This window comes from Jaculus jaculus, chromosome 19 (genome assembly GCF_020740685.1).
Source record: "Jaculus jaculus isolate mJacJac1 chromosome 19, mJacJac1.mat.Y.cur, whole genome shotgun sequence".
Classification (NCBI taxonomy): Eukaryota; Metazoa; Chordata; class Mammalia; order Rodentia; family Dipodidae; genus Jaculus; species Jaculus jaculus.
In genome coordinates, this window is record NC_059120.1 from 34,437,394 (window position 1) to 34,457,877 (window position 20,484).

Sequence of the window (20,484 nt, forward strand, 5' to 3'; positions counted from 1 at the left end):
TGAGAACCTGCAGTGACCCAGGAGAACTGCTAGCCTGACAACCAGCCCCAGGGAAATGGTGACAGACATGATGATCAATCAAAAGCCATCCAAGCAGAAATCAGCAGGCTGAGGCACAGTCCTATTTCCTCCTGCCCCGCCATCCCATAGAGACTGAATGAGGCTTTCGTGACCCCATAATGAATACTATAACTCCCACAGAGGAAGGCCTCCATGGTAATGGAGGCTGGGAAGAGGGGATAAAAGAATGTAACCTGATGATATATATATACATATATATATAATATGTTTTAATATATATAAAATAATATATAAAATATATTTATATAGGGCTGGAGAGATGGCTTAGCGGTTAAGCGCTTGCCCATGAAGCCTAAGGACCCCGGTTCGAGGCTCGGTTCCCCAGGTCCCATGTTAGCCAGATGCACAAGGGGGTGCACGCGTCTGGAGTTCGTTTGCAGAGGCTGGAAGCCCTGGAGCGCCCATTCTCTCTCTCTCCCTCTATCAGTCTTTCTCTCTGTGTTTGTCGCTCTCAAATAAATTTAAAAAAAAATTAAAAACATATATTTATATAAATATAAATTATATAGTTAGACATATAATTATATTTTTATATATATTAATATATATAGTTTATTTATATATATATAAATAAATTCCTGGCTCCAAGTACATATAGATATTTTGTCCTTCAATCTAAAAAAAATTAGCAATTTACTGACCCACTAAGGAACTAGTCAGAAAACAGGGTAAAAGGAACAAGGCTAATCTGCTCAGCTACAATTTGAGTCATTTGACAAATTTGAAATTACAGAAAATAAAACAGCTTATTTTTCATTTGTTTTTTTTAATAAAAAATCTTTTTAATTTATAGAGACAAAGATAGATAGATAGATAGATAGATAGACAGACAGACAGACAGACAGACAGACAGACAGACAGAGAGAGAATTGGCACACCAGGGCCTCAGCCAGTGCAATCAAACGCCAGATGTTTGTGCCAACTAGTGGGCATGTGCAACCTTGCACTTGCCTCAACATTGTGTGGCTAGCGTAGGATCTAGAGAGTTGAACACAGGTCCTTAGGCTTTGCAGGTAAGCACCTTAACTGCTAAGCCATCTCTCCAGCCCCTAAACAGCTTCTTTTTTGACAGTACTGAACAACAGCCTTTTAAATGATTCCTTATTTAAATAACTCTCAGTAAGAATAATGAGTGATCACTAGTATGAAAATACTAGCAAAAAGCAAAACACGCTTCTAAGCCATGTTCCTATTGCTCAAGAAACAAACTAAGTAACAATTTCATCGGAGAAGTGAATCTCTCTACAGGTTCTCAAGTACAGCAACAGGGACCAGGCAGCGGGGCACTGAAGGAGCCTGGCCCAGCTTCACTTACCTGTGCTGCTTCCCAGCCCCACTGTCTGTATCTTGGGTCGTGAGTGAATCTCCATAGGTACCAATAGGTTTCAATTACTTCTGGACGGAGAATGTAATACTTTTCAGCCTGCCTGACAGCCACGGCCTCTATTGCAGCATCAAACTTGAATGATTCAGGACCTAGTTTTAATGCTATAACATGACAAAAGAAATAAATTAGCAAAATAATCCATTTGCTTACAAGAGTATTTTTCTCTCCTGAAAGAATTATGAAATAATTTTTTTCTGTTTTATTGTTGCTATTTTTCCAAAATAAATTACTTTAAAAACAAAACCGACATTTTGTTTTCTTATAATAGAATTACAAATACAATTTCTAAGAATTTTATCAGTAAATTGTTTAATCATTAGCTTAAATAAAACACGGTCTCACTCCATATAGATACAATTATATTATTAGATATTATATAGATATATCTGTATATAATATAGATATATATTCCAACATTATATGTTATTCCTTCAATGGTGATTTTCATTGTGATTAGAAAGCAGTACTGCATGGAAGGTTTTTAAGGACCTTGCCACGCTTTCAATATGTCACCTCTAATATCCAGGTGTTGACAATCAATATGATAGCATAAAGAGGTGGGGCTTTCGAGATGCTGACATAACTGATAGACATCTTGAAGACCAGACAATAGGGAGCATGGGGCTGGAGGGGAGGGGAAGGGGGGGGCACAAAACTGGACCCAAATGAAACTGGTACCATAAAATCCTATATCCTGGAAGACAGACTAAAAGGTTGAACCTCATCATGACTTTAGAGGGAACACCTGAATCAAAGGGCCCTGGAGAGAGTAAGATGAAGCCTAACCTTAATTTTCTCCTTCTTTCTCTTTTATGTTACCTATCTTTTTTTTTTTCTTCCTTCTCTCTCCTTAGCACTGGTCTGTAAGTCCCAGTACCAGGATGTGGTTAACATCCACAATGATCAGAGATCTACAACATTTCCCAAAAGAAGAGAGACTTCTGTCAGAGCACTTGATTACCCACCAAAGGTTAATGGTAAGACAGTACTGCCAAAGACACCATACGTTATCAGTATGGAACATGGAGAGACCTGGCTGGAATCTGGAAGACAGCCAGTCCCCAGATAGTTAGCTCGTCTAGTACCAGAAGGTGCTACATGAGTGACTGGGGGAAAATGACCAAGATCTGTCCAAACAACTAGAGGTCTAAGCTACTCAGCAGCAAACAACCTAATGTGATGTTCACCCAAGTGCAACAGTGGCACACAGCCACAGTGGATAAGCACCTGCTCTTGGATTGGCTAACAGATATGCTCAGTGGAAAGGACCCTATAGATAGAACTGGAAAACAAGACAGAATTATATCCAAATAACGAGTTCGCTCTCCAATATCAAGCTCCCACCAATCTTGGGCTACAAGAGGGCCTACACCTATGAAATACTCTCTAAACTAACAATGGTTATTCCATTTAACTGGGTCTGACTTCACTCTCTATTGGAGAATCTGCTTTTTTTTTCAGATGGATGCAGGACCTGAGGAGAGAATCAGTCCATCGCACTATACCCGGTGAAAACCATAGAGCAGTTGGGGAAATGATCAACAGTGCTGCTTTCTCTGATATCAGCATAAGGGTGAAGGAGATAAGACACCGAGGACCCTCAACTCCTGCCAAATCAGAGATCCAGACAAGACCCATCACTGAAGTAGACCCAAAACAAAACCCAACATGGCTCAGGGAAATTCGTAGAAGAGGGGAGCTGAAAAACTGTTAGAGCCACAAGTTGGGACATTATACACAGAGACATTGCCTCTTCTCCATAACTGATGGCTGCCCCCCTAATGCATAACCAAAAATCCCCATGGGGATAACCAACATCCCCAATGAGGAGGATCAATTTTTTTTTGGGGGGGGGAGATGAGGGTAAGGACGGTAACAACAAGTACTGTTTATGTACTGAGTACATCCAGTACAACTAAAAAAAAAAAAAAAAAAAGGTGGGACTTTAAGAGATGACAAGGTCCACTGAAGAGAGGCGTGTTTTACACTGCACGTGGTTAGTTGCTGCCATGTGAAAGGTTAGCAGGCAGGTCCTCACCAAGTACCTCAATTTAGCCTCCCAGCCTCCAAAATTGCAAGAAATGCTTATTCTTTAAAAATTACTCAGGCTCAAATCACAACACAAAATAGACTAAGACAGAGCCTCTTCCTAATCATATATCACCCTCCGCCTGGGCAACACAAATCTTCATTCATTGAGTTGTTGGGAGTTGTGGCTGTCAGGTTAACATTGCTGGTAGAAATGACCCAACCAAGAGCAGCTTGTGGGAAACTCCACTTTGGCAGAGAAAACGATGGCATGAGCAGAGGATGGACATTACCCCCTGACCAACATAAGGTGGACAACAGGAACAGGAGAGTGTGCCAAACACTGGCATGGGGAAACTGCTATAACAACCATAAGCCCACCTCCAACAATACACTTCCTCCAGGAGGCATTAATTTCCAAATCTTCATTAGCTGGGAACCTAGCACTCAGAACACCTACATTTATGGGGGACACCTCAATCAAACCACCACATTCTGACCCTGGCCCCCATAAACTCTTAACCGTCCATGATGTAAAATGCAATGCACTCAGTCCATCTTTATAAGTCCCCATAGTTTTTATCAATCTTAATGAGGGTCAAACGTCCCCATAATCCAAGATCTTTTAACTGAGCCATAATACCAAAAAATCCCCCCCAAACCATAATAGCACAGAATCACCATTCAAACTACAAAAAATAGCAATGGGCGTAGCAAAGAAATATTCAACCAATACAAGATTTAAAACAACCAGGGCAAACGTAAAACTCTGTAGCTTCAAGTCCAACAACTCTAGCCAGCGATAAATCTCCCAAGTCCATTAATTCTAATCAGCAACAAGTCTCCTTATCAGCCATCCCGTGGTCCTGGCATCTCCACTGGGTCTCCACTGCAGGCATCCAGCAAACCTGCTTCACATGGCCCATGGCCATTTCCAAACCACAAGACCGTGTTGCAAACTCAATGACCCTCTTTCCAGCCTTTCTTACATTCCACAATACCAGGTAGGGTGCCAATTTGTTAATCCAGACTTTGAAGAACAGGACAGTCCTTCAGCACTCAGGCCCCTTCAAAAGAGTCTACATTCTTTTGTTGCCCCAGTACAGGTCAACTGGCCCAATCTCAAAGGTTGTAATCTCTCAACTGCAGCTGAACGGGCAGCAGTTCACCAAATATTTTTCTTTCTGTGCCATATCCCTTTGCTCACACCAGTTCATTTCTATGCAAAGGAACTCTGCACAACTTCTCAGAACACAGGTTTAACAGCAACCTTCCTGCACAAACTGCTAGCCCAGTCCAAGCAAAGCTCTTTCTCACCCAAACCTCACAGTCCATAGTTCTTACTGCATTCAGGTCTTTCAACTCCTACCAGAATAGTCCATCAAGCTGTACTTACAGCACTGCAAGGCGTCTCTTAGGCCAAGGTTTCAATCTTTGCAAATTCCTCTTGAAAATCAGCTCCAAAAGGCCAAAGCCACACAGTAAGGTTTCTAGCAGCAATACTACTCCTTGGTACCATTTTACTGTTGCAGTCCGGTTGGCACTGCTGGTAGAAGTCACCTGACCAAGAGCAGCTTGTGGGAAGAGGTTTATTTTGGCTTACAGGCTCAAGGGAAAGCTCCACGATGGCAGGAGAAAATGATATCATGTGCAGAGGGTGGACATCACCCCCTGGCCTATGTAAGGTAGACAACAGGAACAGGAGAATGTGCCAAACACTGGCATGGGGAAATTGGCTACAACCCCCATAAGTCCACCTCGAACAATACACTTCCTCCAGGAGGCATTAATTCCCAAATCTCCATCAGGAATTTTGGGAACCCAGCACTCAGAACACCTAAGTTTATGCAGGACACCTTAATCAAACCACCACAGGAGTACACTAATACCAGCTCTCACCTTGCTTCTGGCTATTTATTAGGTTGCACTGATGGGAAAAGTTAAGTTTCTAGTGAATGAATGTATATATTAACAGTAAAGAAAGTATATAGTATAAAAATTGTAAAAGTATAAATAATAATAAGTGCCCTATCTATGACTAAATTTCTACATTAGAAGGACGGCAAGGTAAGCCTCACATAATGACAATGCACAGGAGGTGGAACTTAACTCTGATTTAAGCTCAAACATTTAAGTGACAGAATAGTTCTATTAAGGAAAATATGATCCGCAAAAACTACTCCATGGTCTACTCTGCTAAGTCTTTCAGAGCTAAAGTAGAATTCAGTCAGGCTCCATAATCTGAGGGTGGGGAACTCTAGGGCTGGCTTCAGAAGACACAGTACTGCACCCAAGGTGCCTCTACAAAATTGTATGGAGGACTTTTTGTGTGCATATGAAGCTTTTGGCTAGATACACAAATGGATCTTAGGGGAAACCCAACAAATTAGCAGCATTTTGTAGGGCATAAAAAAACAAACCAAATAAAACAAAGAAAAACTAAACACCTATCCTGCAGGTCTATCAAAGGATGAAATGTATTTTGGCATTTCATTGGTTTTGAAATGATATAAGTCTGTGTTTACTGAATGCCAAACAACAGTTTGTATTTTAATATGGAATCATCAAATCAATCAGCTTTGTTTTTCTTTCTCAAGATTACTTTGGAAATTCAGATCCCTTTCTGGTCCCAAAGAATTTAAAAGCTGCTTTTCCTATTTCTGTAAAATATGCCATGGAGTTTTGGTAGGGATGCCACTGAATATGTAGACTGCTTTGAGCAGTATATGTTCTTCTAACCCACGAACACAAGATATCTGTCAACTTATTTGTGTTTCCTTCAATTTCTTTCATCAATTTTTGTAGTTCTCAACATATAGATTTTTCTTTTTTTTGTTAATTCCCAAAGTATTTAATTATTTTTGACGCTACAAACAGGATTCCTTTCTTGATTTCATTCTCAGATACACTGCTATCAGTAAAAAGAAATGCAACTGCATTTTGTTTATTGATTTTGTATCCTTGTGCTGAATTATTCATTCATTTGTTCTAACAGGAATTTTATAGGATCTTTTAAAAAAATACTTATTTATTTGAAAAAGAGAGAGACAGAAAGGGTCTACTAGGGTCTCCTGCCCGTGCAAACGAATTTCAGACATATGTACCACTTTGTGCATTGGGTTTTACATGGGTACTGGGGAATTGAACCCAGGCAGCCAGGTTTTGCAAGTGGGTGACTTTAACCACTAAGCCAGTTCCTCAGCCCTTTTTGTAGAATCTTTATTAGGGTTTTCTATATATAAAATTATGTCAACTGAGAATAAGAACCAACCTTCCTTCCTTCCTTCGCTTTCTTCCCTCCCTCCCTTCTCTCTTTCAGATTTAGATGCCTTTTATTTTTCTTGCTTGATTTATGTTGCTAGTAACTTCCAGTACTACACAGAACAGATTCTTGAGTTCAAGACCACTTGAGGTACACAGTGAGACTCTCAAGAATAAACAAATACAAGGAACTAACTGGAAAGAAGGAGTTCAGGGGAAGGGGAAAAAAAGTATTGGGAGGGGTTTGTAATCAAAATACATTATATACCTATATAAAAGCTGCCAATAAACTAGTTTAAAAACAAACAAACACAAACATAAGCAGAGATGAGAGAAATAAAGAAAATAGGTCTGTTGGTCTGGATTTCTTATGTTGTTAAATGAGGTGTCCTGGACTTAGACAAATAGTACATATATATGGATCCTAGTATCTAATTTTACACATGCATGTTTGTATGTGAGCAAATGTGGTTACAGGTCATGAAACTAGAAACAGGACTCTAAAGGGGGGGGGGGGGAAAGGCTTTAAGAAAATGGAATTGAGAGAGTAATAGAATAGTCAAGACATGAAAATGGAAAGGTATCTCCTGGCTGGCAAAAGGATATGACAAGGGGTGCAGAAGATCAAGCAAAACAAAGCATTAAGGAAATGCCACATGAAACTAGTTATACATTGTATACTAGTTTAAAATAAGTTTGGGTAAGCTATCAGTATCAAGTATTAAGATGAAGTTTTTATAAGTTAATCTTAAGATTAAATATGTTAGGAAATGGTCATAGATGGTGGCAAAGGATCAGAGTTATAGTAAGACTGGCTGCGTGGAACCAGTATTTTGAGCATCTTACTAAAAATTATATTTTGCTTACTAGTGAAGCATAACTTCACACAAAAATATAAGAAAAGTAACAGATTTGACCAGAAGACTTGGTCAGAGAAAAGAGGCAAGCCAAAATTATGTGTTTGCCCTATCCATTATTTAGATCTAATTATTATTGCATATTTCTTAGAAGCTCTTCTGTTTAATAAGTACTATAAACAAAACACAGCATTCCATTGCATACTTAACTGCTATTTCATTATTTTCAACCCCACTTTATGATTGATATTTTGTTGAAAAAGGATAACATAATTATGTTCAGCATATGATGGGTATTCCCTGTTTTATGGAGTCATTTTAACAAACAGAATATATCATACTTGTAATATACTTGTTGTATTAAATTCTGTTTTAGACCTACCATTTGATTTATGATAAAATCTGCACAGCAAAAAGCCTAAATATCTATCACAAATATTTATGTTGGTTTTACTAACTTTAACTACATTGTAAGTATACAACTGACAGTCCTTATCATCATCATGATAATTTAATTCTGCTTTTATTTGTAGGTCAGATCACTGACTTTATTTGTGCTAATACACTAAGCCACTATGAAATAATACTGCCTCAATATCCCTTCGAGTTACATTTTTAAAGAAATGAAGCAATTCACTTAGTATTAAGAGTGGGTCAATTCTGCCATAAACTCAATTTCTTACTGTATAAAAATAACTTGAAAGATTTATGAACTAGGGTAAATTTTAAGTCAATCATATTTGAGTCATGGTATCAAATGACAAATTGGTTCTAAAATAGCAATCTAGCTTTTTCAGAAAAGTAATAATTCAACTTCTGAAACCACTGATAGAAATTACCTGTTTGTAGGTTTTCAGGTTACTAATTACTTCATATAAAAATATACATTTGCAAGCCAAAAAACACTGTAGAAGGCCTAACCCAGTTTCTCAACCCTTTTTTATATTACTATACCTGTAAACAGCCCTGTTAGGCTTTAAAAAAAACTAAAAGACTATCTTCTCCTATGAAATTTTCATACCCAGTATTTATCTATTGATACATGTAGTATTTGTGCTATTAAAAAGAAGTTAAACTTCTTTTCACTTTCCTAAGAACCAATAGGTCAACAATCAAAACTATCTCAATCTCAAGAAACAGAAGATCATAAGCTATTATACAGTTTCCCAAAGCAATTTCAGAAGATCATTTTAATCAAACATATAAAAATTACTGGTGAATTGAGTAATAACCAAACTACCAGCTAAGTATATACCAATTATACTTTCAAGGTAATGACTATTCTCTTTCAGTTATCTTGATTTTCCTAAGGGTATAGTCAAAGTAATCTCTAATAGTTTGGGATGTGTGTGTGTGTGTGTGTGTGTGTGTGTGTGTGTGTGTGTGGTATGTTCATATGTGAGGGGAAGGGTGCATTGTGTGCAAGTGGAGGGCAAAGGACAAGCTTAAGTCTTAGCCTTAAGACTGTCACTCATGTCTTCTCTCACTGGCATGGAACTCAGCAATTATGTTGGAATGGGAGGCAACGGAGCTCAGGAGGTCTTTCTCCACCACTGTAGTGCTGAGTTTACAGGTGCATGTCACCATTACTACGTGTAGCCTTTCACATGGGTACTGGCGGTTGAACTCAGGTCCTCATGCTTGTAAGGTTAAGAACTTTCCCATCTAAGCTATCTCCCCAGAGCACCAGTTTGAAAATCAAGTAATTCCATACAAACTTCACCGACTGTCTTTATAGCAATTACTTTCAAAGTTTTAAAAATAAAACCAACTGAGGGGCTGGAGGGATGGCTTAGCGGCTAAGGTGTTTGCCTGCAAAGCCAAAGGGCCCTGGTTCAATTCCCCAGGATCCATGTGAATGTTTCTGGAGTTCATGTGCAATGGCTGGAGGCCCTGGCGCACCTATTCTCTCTCTCTCTCTCTGTCTCTCAAATAAATAAAACTTTTTAAAAAATTAATAAAAAACAAATGAAAAATACACAATTGAGAATTTTAAAAATGATTACCTAAAAAATAAAAGAAAATAATATGCTACTGTAATGTATGGTATTTTAAGTAAATAGTATCAAAAATATTTTTCTTTTAATTCCTTGATACTTTTTTTTGTAACTTTACTTTAGCAATTAGTCATATTAATATTCTTACCAGTTCTGTCATATGACTCATGACATGTTCGTGCAATTTCTGCCCCTAGCTCTAAGTAATGACCAGCTTTATCCTTTCTGGAACCATCTGCTCCTAGTGCAAACATTCCCCCAGCAAAGCAGGCCAAATGCCCCATTTTCCTTTCCAAGTGTCCATTCTTCCATTCTCCAATAAAGGTAAATCCTCCTCGGGACTTCTTAATAAGATGTTTTTCTATAGCCTATAAGAAGGAAAAAGATTTAAAATTTTAGAGGCAAATTGTGAGGTTATTTATTTCTGGCTACCAGGAAATTCTAGTATCATATTACTCTAAGTTGGGAGACTATATTTCTAAGAAGTAAGTTTTTGCCTTTAATTTTTATTTTTAGTTTATTTTATTTGAGAGAGAGAAAGAAGCAGATAGATACAGGGCCTTCAGCCACTGCAAATGAACTCCAGATGCATGCACTCCCTTGTGCATCTGTCTTACGTGGGTCCTGGGGAGTTAAACCTGGGTCCTTTGGTTCTGCAGGTGCCTTATCTGCTAAGCCATTTCTCCAGTGCAGAAGTAAGTTTTTGAATGAGATTTAATTTCATGTCAGAAAGCTTAATAATTGTTAACATATTTTTAAAAATTTTATTATTGTGTGTGTGGGGGGTGCACTTTTATTGGGTAAAGAGAAAGAAAAAAAGAAAGCTGGTGCACCAGGTCTGCATCCCAGAGTTTGGGATCTCAAGATGCAGCCTTGAACTGTTCAGAGTGTCAGCTTTTATTGGAAATAACCACATGATATTTATAGTAAAAACAGGATTGGGAGTTAAACACAAAATTACATACTGTTAAATAAGAGGGGACTATTACAAGAAGTCACAAGGTTAAATAGATCACATAGGTGGAACTGAGGCAAGAAACATTCTATGCTATGTAATCACAAAGGTATTTTACAACAGAGATATAGGGAGGTCATGGTAAATTGCAAAGAGGGATTATCCCATTCCTTAGGTAACAGTAAACACCAGCATTGCACACAGAGATTTATATATATATATATATATATACACACATACATATACATATATTTTTTTTTTGAGGAAAGCCCAACAGACTGGCCTTTTTTTTTTTTTTTTTTTTTTAATGAATGAGAGAGAGAGAACTGAACCAAGGCCTCCAAGCATGGCAGTCAAACTCCAAAAGCATGTGTCCCCTGTGTGTCTGGCTTATATGAGACCTAGAGAGTTGAACATGGGTCCTTAGGCTTCTCAGGCAAACAACTTAACCACTAAGCCCTCTCTCCAGCCCAGCATTTTTTTTTTTTTTTACTTCATAATTTTTTTTTCTGGAAATCAAATATTACATGATTTCATCCCAAGTTTAAACTGTCACAACATTATAGTATGAAGTATAATAAATATTAAACACTACAATAAAGTGATAAAGAGTGTTGTAATTTGAATGTGCATGCCCCATACACTCAGGTGGTTTGGGGTTTTTTTTTTTGTTTTTTGGGTTTTTTTTTTTTGGTTTCTCGAGGTAGGGTTTCACTCTAGTCCAGGAGGACCTGGAATTCACTATGTAATCTCAGGATAGCCTTGAACTCATGGTGATCCTCCTACCTCTGCCTCTCAAGTGCTAAGATTAAAGGCATGTGCAACCATACCCGGCTTGACACAGGTGTTTTATTAAAGTTTGCAACTTGGGTCTCCAGCCACTTGGCTGAAGGAGGTATTACTGGGGATGGATCCTGGGGTCCAACCTTAAGGTGTGTTTGGGGACAGATCTGATTTCCAGCCCAAAGGTATGCAGAGAAGTCTGAGCTCTAGTGGGGCCCCTGCTGTTTGCTGCCAGTTTGTGTTTGTTGCTTCTGGTGTTCTACTTGCTGCAGTTTTTCTTCTGTTCTGATTAGTCAAAGGGAACCAACTTCTTTTGCCATCTATGGAACTCTCCCTGGATCTGTAACCTTGAAATAAATTCCTTCCTCTTCTAATCTGCATCTGGTTTGGATGTTCATCCTAGCAAGGTTAAACTGACTATAACAAAGAGAATAGGCACAGGCTATCTGCTTGCTCTAAGCTTTGTCATTTCCAGTGATGTGACTTAAATAAGTTACCTCACTCCATTGCGTCTCAAGGTTATAAAGTGGTTATGATGATCAAATATATCATATATGTAACAGGCTAGAATGATGCCTAGCATATGGAAAGCACTACAGAAGTGTGCTGCCAATATAATTCTTTATTCATATGGCTCTAAATGTATGGGTTCAAGCAGTCATTTCAAGAAGAAATGTTGATGGAATGTATGAAGTCAGAAGTTTTCCTGGTCCCTGCAGAAATTAACTAAAAGTAATTTAACTTTTTTTATAAATACAGTAAACTCTTTGACAATTTATTCAAAATATCACAAGAGAAAATTTCATGTCAGGATTTTCTACTGAAACTCTAACAAAGATGTTTACATACATGTATTCCCTGATTTTACATAATATATATATATATATATATATATATATATATATATATATATATATATATGGTTATTCCTAAATGTCATAATAAAATGGTTAGAGTCTATCTAGTCACTATCAAATACTCTGTACATATACATAAAATTTTTATCTTTCTTTATTTGAGAGAGAATGGGCAAGCCAGTGCCTACAGCCACTGCAAACAAAGTCCAGATGCATGTGCCCCCTTGTGTATCTGGCTTACATAAGTAATAGGGAATCACACCTGAGTCCTCAGGCTTCACAGGCAAACACCTTAACCATTAAGCCATCTCTCCAGCCCATATTCAAGATTTTAAATAAGAAAATACTCCAGGAACAATCACCTCAATGGCATCATCATACATTCTTCTTGCCTCATGGTCTGTTTTATCTGACATCAACCAGGCTTTCAGTAAGTATTCATAAAAACTATCTCCTAGACCACCAACTGATGTATGATCTGCAACAAAATAAAAAGGAGAAGAGTTCAAGTGGAAAAAAAAAAGACAAAAAAGGTAATATTTTCAAGACCACTTTACAGGCTAATAATTTAAAGCTGTTTAAGATGAACCTGACATTCCTATTTCCAACATTCTCCAAATTTAGTCCAGTCAGCATATACCATAACAACTTTCCTCTATATAGTATCTGATTTTCTAGATGTGTTATTTTACATATTTAGGAATCTTTTTCTTGAATTATATAACTTGCACATTGCTATTCATCCAAGTTTTTCCAGGATTGAGAATAATTATCTTTTACAATATTGGTCTTAAATACACAAGTGGTGGCTAAATAAGGTGAAGGTCATTTGATAGTAATCAGAAGGATCTCACTCAAGCACTTTTCTCTGGAATGTGGTGATTACTATGCCATAGACATTAATCTACTTTAACAAGCTTAAGATTCCTTTTATAACATACTTTTCATAATATAATTAGCTGTTGAGTACTCCCCTTAATTACTATTTATGTACATATGTTTGTTTTTCCCAGGCATATTCTTAACTCTTTGCCTTTTTTGTTTGTTTGCTTTTTTTTTTTTTCTTTTTTGAAGTAGGATGTCATTGTAGCCCAAGCTGACCTGGAAATTCACTTTGTAGTCTCAGGGTGGCCTCAAACTCATGGTGATCCACCTACCTCTGCCTACCCAGTGCTGGGATTAAAGGTGTGTGCCACCACGTCCGGCTTTTTGTTTGTTTGTTTGTTTTTGTTTTTTTGAGGTAGGGTCTCTCTAGTCCAGGCTGACCTGGAATTCACTATGCAGCCTCAGGGTGAACTCACAGTGAGCCTCCTACCTCTGCCTCTTGCATGCCTGGCTCAGCTCTTTACCCTCTTTACCTTTAGTTCTATTCACCTGAGCATCACAACTCCACGATAACCAACCACATTCTTTCTTCCCTGAATTTTTACAGATTTTGTCACAAAATTCACATCTTCTCTGCATAAAAATATATTCAATCATAATACTATTAATGCTTTTCAAATTGTAAGGAAAAGATGTATTCTTCAGTGGTTTGTAAGAAAAACTGGCTGTTTATCTGACAGAAAACCACATACTAATACCTTTAGCTCACAAAACAGATTTAAATATTACTGATCTAATATTATTTAAGAATATCTCTATAAATAAAGTAGAAGAAATTTAATATTATATCTTGTTTTCCAGGTAAATGCTCTTAAGATACAAAATGAGGGAGCCATAAAGGAAAAGTTTATAATATCCTGTGATGTTAAATTTAAGAGAAGAAATTGAATGTGTGCAAAATATACAATAGGAAACAAGGCAATGCCCCAAACAAAGACATCTGACAGACAAATAAAGCAAGCTGAGATATGACATACACATTCAACAGAGGAACAATCCCAACATCTGCCCAAGAAGGATGCTCAATTACACTAGTGATCAGAAAACAGTCACATGAAATGAGATTCCACTACTGTACATCAGATACCCAAACATTTTGTTTTTGTTTTTCAAGGTAGGGTCTCACTCTAGCCCAGGATGACCTGGGATTCACTCTATAGTGTCAGGGTGGCCTTGAACTCATGGCGATCCTCCTACCTCTGCCTCCCAAGTACTAAGATTAAAGGTGTGTGTCACCATGCCCAGCTAAGATACCTGAACATTTTGAAAGACAAAACATATAATGTTGTTTGACAAGAATATAGTTCACAGTTAGTAGGAATTTTAAATTTTAAGATATGGATCCTAATTTTGAAGTTATCCTGTAATACTCAGAAAAAAAAAAAAAAACACAGAGCACAAAGGAAAGCAAAGTTCACTACAGAATTGTTTCCATTAGCCAAACATTAAGCATAATCTGGAATGTCTAGGGAAGGGACTAATAAATTACAGTGTAAATACACTAGAGGACATTACCACTAGGAAAAATCCAGAATTCTAGTTTTATGCTATTAAGTGTGGGGAGGGAACAGGTTCAAAATAATAGATACAGTACATCACTGATAAAAACTGTGTATTTAAAGACATTTAATTTAAATACAGAAAGTATTTGAAAAGAACTGCTAACAGGCCTAAGAAAATAGCTTAGGTGGTGAAATGCTTGCCTTGTAAGCATTAGGACCAAAGTTTAATCTCCAGAACTCACAAAAAATAAATCTGAGCAGGGCGTGGTGGCATATGCCTTTTTAATCCCAGCACTCAGGAGGCAGAGGTAGGAGAATAGCTGAGTTCAAGGCCACCCTGAGACTACATAGTGAGTTCCAGGTCAGCCTGGGCCACAGTGAGGCCCTACATTGAAAAATAAAACAAACAAACAAACAAACAAACATCAAAATCTGAGTTGGGCTGGAGGGGTGCCTTAGAAGTTAAGGTGTTTGTCTTCAAAGCCAAAGGATCCAGGTTTGATTCCCCAGGACCCACATAAGCCAGATGTACAAGGGAGGGGGCACATACGTCTAGAGTTCATCTGTATGACTAGAGGCCTTAATGTGCCCATTGTCTCTTTCTATATGCCTCTTTCTCTCTCTCAAATAAATTAAGTTAAATTAAATTAGGTTAAAGAAAAAAGAAGGTGGATGGGCACAGATGCCTTGAAGTTGTCCTCTGACCTCCACACATGAGCCATGGCAAATGTGCACCCACGGCTGGGGAAATGGGCTTAGCATTTGCCTGTGAAGCCAAAGGACCTTGGTTTGATTTCCCAGGACCCATGTAAGCCAGATGCACAAGGGGGCACATGCATCAGGAATTCATCTGCAGTGGCTGGAGGCCCTGGCACGGCCATTCTCACTCTCTCTTTCCCTCTCCCTCTCTCTGCCTCTTTCTTTCTCTGTCGCTCACAAATAAATAAATAAAAATAAAATAAAACCTTTAAAACGTGTATCCATACAAATTAATAAACACAAAGAAAGAAAATTTAAACAGAATTCTGCCGCACGGTAGTTGTCCTTACCTTTTCACCATTCCTTCCTGTTTTCTCTAGACTTTCTACTGCTGTGTATGACTTTATTATTTATTACTGTTAGCTGCTCAACTATTTTTATTTTATTTTTTCTCCCGTCAGTATGGACACGTTCTAGGTATATTCCATAGCTGTTTCTGTGAGATTTCTCTTTCCTTGCTTTCCAGAGTTAGATCTATTGCATCTTCAATCCTACGTCTTAGTTTATACCAATTTTACTGAATACCATCATTAATTTCCAAAGAAACACTATGTCAAGTTAAAATCTTGCTATTTGAAAAAGCTTTTTTGCTTGTTTGTTTTATGTAAAAGTAATAATTTAATGACTATAAGCAAGACAAAGCAATAGAATTGTGCTTTTTTTTGCAGACTAGGTGAAATATCTTTAATATGCTGCTAAACTTATTTCATATGGGTATCAAATTCAAAGTTAGAAATTTTCCAACAAAGCTTTCTTTTTAAAAAATAGTATTCACTTTTATTTAAAAAAAAGTATTATTATTTGAATGGAGAGGGAGAGAAAGAAAGAGAAAAGAATGGGTATGCCAGGGGCATTTCCCACTGCAAACAAATTCCAGATGCATGCACCATTTTGTGCATATGGCTTTACATGTGTACTGGGCACTCAAACACAGGCCATCAGGCTTTATAAGGAAACCACCTTAATTGCTGAGTCATCTCTCCAGCCCCTCAGAGCTTCTTTGAAGTACTGTTCCATCTCCTAATATTCAGATCACTGATAAGAAACCTGAAGTCTTCTCTCTTCTGATGATCACATTAATTGGAGGCCAGAGACAGAATACATTTTAAATCATAAAGTTTTGGAGTTATTTGCTATGGAGCAATAGCTAACTAATAGTTTGTCTTTTATGGACTAAAGGACAGTAACTAGATCACATAAGAAATTGATTTTAGTGGAGTACTAGGAAGCAGAGCAATGTACAGAAAACTGAAAAAGAAATATGGAGATTCACCAGAATAAAACCACCATATTGGAAAAGTTAAGAAGATTAAGACACTGAATTTAATGGCTATGAGAAAAGAGTTGGGAATTCAAACAAGAAGTTTAAAGTTCACATCAAGTTTGGGGGAATACCAAAATGTGTTCAAGAGGTGAAAGACAATGCTAACTGGAACACAGGTCAGCGGACAAACACTGATCAGTCCAACAGACACTGCCTTCTGACATTAGAACAAAAGAGCTATGACGAATGAATAAATAAATGAATTGACAGTTTAAGAGTTTCATTTTATGCTGGACATGGTGGCACATACTTTTTATCCCAGCACTCAGGAGGAAGAGGTAAGAGAATCACTATGAGTTCAAGGCCACCATGAGACGTGAAACTGTACTTCAAAAAAACAATAAAACAGGGGGCTGGAGAGATGGCTTAGTGGTTAAGTGCTTGCCTGTGAAGCCTAAGAACCCAGGTTTGAGGCTCGGTTCCCCAGGTCCCATGTTAGCCAGATGCACAAGGGGTGCACGCGTCTGGAGTTCGTTTGCAGAGGCTGGAAGCCCTGGCGCGCCCATTCTCTCTCTCTCCCTCTATCTGTCTTTCTCTCTGTGTCTGATGCTCTCAAATAAATAAATAAATAAAAATTTAAAAAAAAAACAGGGCTGGAGAGATGGCTTAGCAGTTAAGTTCCTGCCTGTGAAGCATCTGGAGTTCATTTGCAGTGGCTGGAGGCCTTGGTGTGCCCATTCTCTCTCTCTCTGTGCCTGTTGCTCTCAAATAAAATAAATAAAAATAAACAAAATTTAAAAATAAAAAAAGAATTTAATTTTACTTATTTTGACATTGCTAGGGATGCAACCCTTTAAGCCCAATAAGCAAGTGCTCTATCGCTAAGCTACATCCCTAGCCATTTTGCATTTCCAACATGACTGAAATAAGGTCATCTGGCAGTAGTGGGAATGATGACTGAGTATAACAACCTTGTTTGTCAACTTGACTGGATTTAGAAATGCTTCAAGAATTTGTAAGGCATACCTTCTAAGAGATGTCTGGGGTGATAATTCCAGGGACAATTAAATTATGAAGGCTTTCACCTAATGAGTAGATGGATTCATAATATGACTAAATTATTGGGGAAGGGGTCAAAAGGCAGGAGGAGATGAGGCCTAATTGTAGGAAGCAGGTAACCGGAGGCATGTCCTTGGGACTCTATCTTACCCTGGGCCCTTCCTACATCACCTTTTTCAGCTTCCTGACTGTCATGATGTGAATTGTTCTGCTCCATCAAGATTTCCCCACCTGGATGGACAGGGAGGGACTTCTCATTCTTACTGCAAGTCAAACAAGTAATTCCTTCCTTTAAGTTGCTCTCAGGCATTTTGGTCACAGTGACACAATAATAACAAATACAGTTATCATGCACTATAAAATATTATGCTTAGAATATGTAATAAAAAGAAGAAAAATCTAGTCAGCTGCATGCAGATCTTCATTAAACCTGTCCCAATTTTTTGAGTTCTAACTTAAACACACACACACACACACACACACACACACACACACACACACATACACACTTTTCATTTCTCCTTTCAATCTGCTCTGGGGTACAGGCTAAAGTCCTGAGCATGCTTCCCCTGACACTCTGGTCTTTCCCAATAAACATTTGCTTTATATATAAAAGAAAAAGAAAAAAAAAGGAGGGAAGAAGAAAGGATGAACAGATGGACAGATCTAGACATGGCATATGTGTGAAGGAAAGTAATGACGAAAGGAAAATTATATTTGAACCAAAAGTCCTTAGGTTGGAAAATTGAGCAATACAAAGTATGCCAGTTTTCATGTTGTTCAGAAGGAAGACACAATAATGATTGATTCTAGATGTTTCTATAAAAATATTAAAAGTCACAGGCTGGAGAGATGGCTTAGCAGTTAAGGCACTTGCCTGTGAAGCCTAAGAACCCAGGTTTATTTCTCCACAACCCACATAAGCCAGATGTACATGGTGGTGCAAGTGTCTGGAGTTCATTTGCAGTGGCTAGATGCCCTGGTGCACCCATTCATTCAGTCTCTAAATAAATAAAATATTTCTAAAATAAAAAGATCAGGATAACATTTCAGGACAAGTGTTAGGTAAAATGTGTGTGTGTTGTGTATTTCAACCAACTAAAAAAAAAAGAGGGCAGCATGGTGGAGAATATTTTCATAATACTCAATAAGTAGGGGAGAAAAGGATACTATGGGGCCAGAGAGATGGATTAGTAGTTAAGTGAGCTTCCTGCACAAGCATGAGGGCATGAGACTGGCCTATGTAAAATAGCCAAGCATGGACAGGTGCGCCTGTCATTTCAGTTCCCCGGGGGAGGAGAGACCCGAGAATCAACAGAACCCCACAAACTCTGGAACTAGTGAAAAAAAAAATCCAGCTCAAAACACTAGATCACATAGAAAAGCAATGAAGGATACCCAACCACATGATGTTCCCCTATGGCTACCGCACTGCAGAGAAACAACCCCTACCCATAGGCTGTGTGGGGTGCTGCAAGGGCACATACACGTACATATACCACATACCACACACATACACACAAAAGGTACCAGGAACTAACTAAAGACTGTATCTGTGCTTTTGGCCAAGAACTGGTATGAGGTTTAGCATGCAATTTAAAAGCAAACAAAAATATTTAACAAAACACATAAAACAATGGTTTCTGAAGACAATGATACAGAAACAAGATAAGGTTGTTTGCCACAAGTTACTGTCCCAGGAAAATTTTCAGACAGAGGCTCAGGGATGGTGAAGTGAGGCAGGGTTCAGGAGGTCCCCTGTAATTTGAACAAGTGAAGCTGTAATTATGTGAACAGTGTACAAAACAGGAGAAATTTGCACAAGAGAACCCCAGAGATGTGCAAAGGGTTCCCTTTGAATATTCAGCACAGTGAGCAGGGCATGTGCATGAGAAAACTGCCTGAGAAGGGGAAAGAATTCGAATAGCAAGAAGGGAAATCATTTCCCCATGAAGGTTTCTCACATGAGATAAACTGCTCTAAAAGGGATGCTTCTACTCATGGCCTAGATTGAAGAACATTCAAGACTCCTTCCTCAAACTTTTCTTTGTTTGTTTGTTCTTTCAAATTAGGGTTTCACACTACCTCAGGATGACCTGGAATTCACTATGTAGTCTCACCGTGGCCTTGAACTCACAGTGATCCTCCTACCTCTGCCTCCAGAGTGCTGGGACTAAAGGTGTACACCACCACACCTGGCTCTCCCTCAAACTTTTATGCTCAACTTCAGCATGTGTGCGATGTCTGAATTTTGACCTTCCTGAGAATCCCCACCATCTCTTAGAAGGGAAAAGGAAAGGGCCACCATTATCTGATGATTTTTATTTTTTGATTTTTGGAGGTAGGATCTCTTTCTAACCCAGGCTGACCTAGAATTATGTAGTCTCAGAGTGCTCTCAAACTCATAGTAATCCTACCTCTGCTTTCAGAGTGTTGGGATTAAAGGCGTGCACCACCACATCCAGCTACAGAGAGAATGAGCACACCAGGACCTCCAGCCACTATCAAAGGAACCCAGGTTAGGCTTTGCAGGCAAACACCTTAACAGTTGAGCCATCTCTCCAGATTTGAGCTTCTTTTTATATGCTACTGGGGATCCATTTTCAGATTTCGGTATGTATTCTAAATGCAAAGCCATTACAAGAAATATTCTGACAAGTATCTTTTCTTAGTATGTGCCTTTTTCATTCTCTTAATAGTGTTGAAAAAATCAAACGGTCTAATTATAAAGGCCGTTTTTAATCAGTCTTTTTTTTATGAATTATTCTTTGGTATTAGTGCTAGGAAATCTTTTTGCCTAATCTAAGCT

General features: G+C 38.2%; 1 protein-coding gene across 1 annotated transcript in view; it reads right to left on the reverse strand.

The window, feature by feature from the left end:
• Man1a2 (mannosidase alpha class 1A member 2) overlaps positions 1-20,484 on the reverse strand; it is a 183,784-nt gene that overhangs the window by 28,839 nt on the left and 134,461 nt on the right. The window contains exons 9-11 of the mRNA XM_004667515.3: positions 12,569-12,684; positions 9,760-9,979; positions 1,397-1,569 (exon numbers count right to left, since the gene is read on the reverse strand). Of these exons, the coding sequence (XP_004667572.1) occupies positions 1,397-1,569; positions 9,760-9,979; positions 12,569-12,684 (509 nt within the window). The remainder of the gene's footprint in view (positions 1-1,396; positions 1,570-9,759; positions 9,980-12,568; positions 12,685-20,484) is intronic.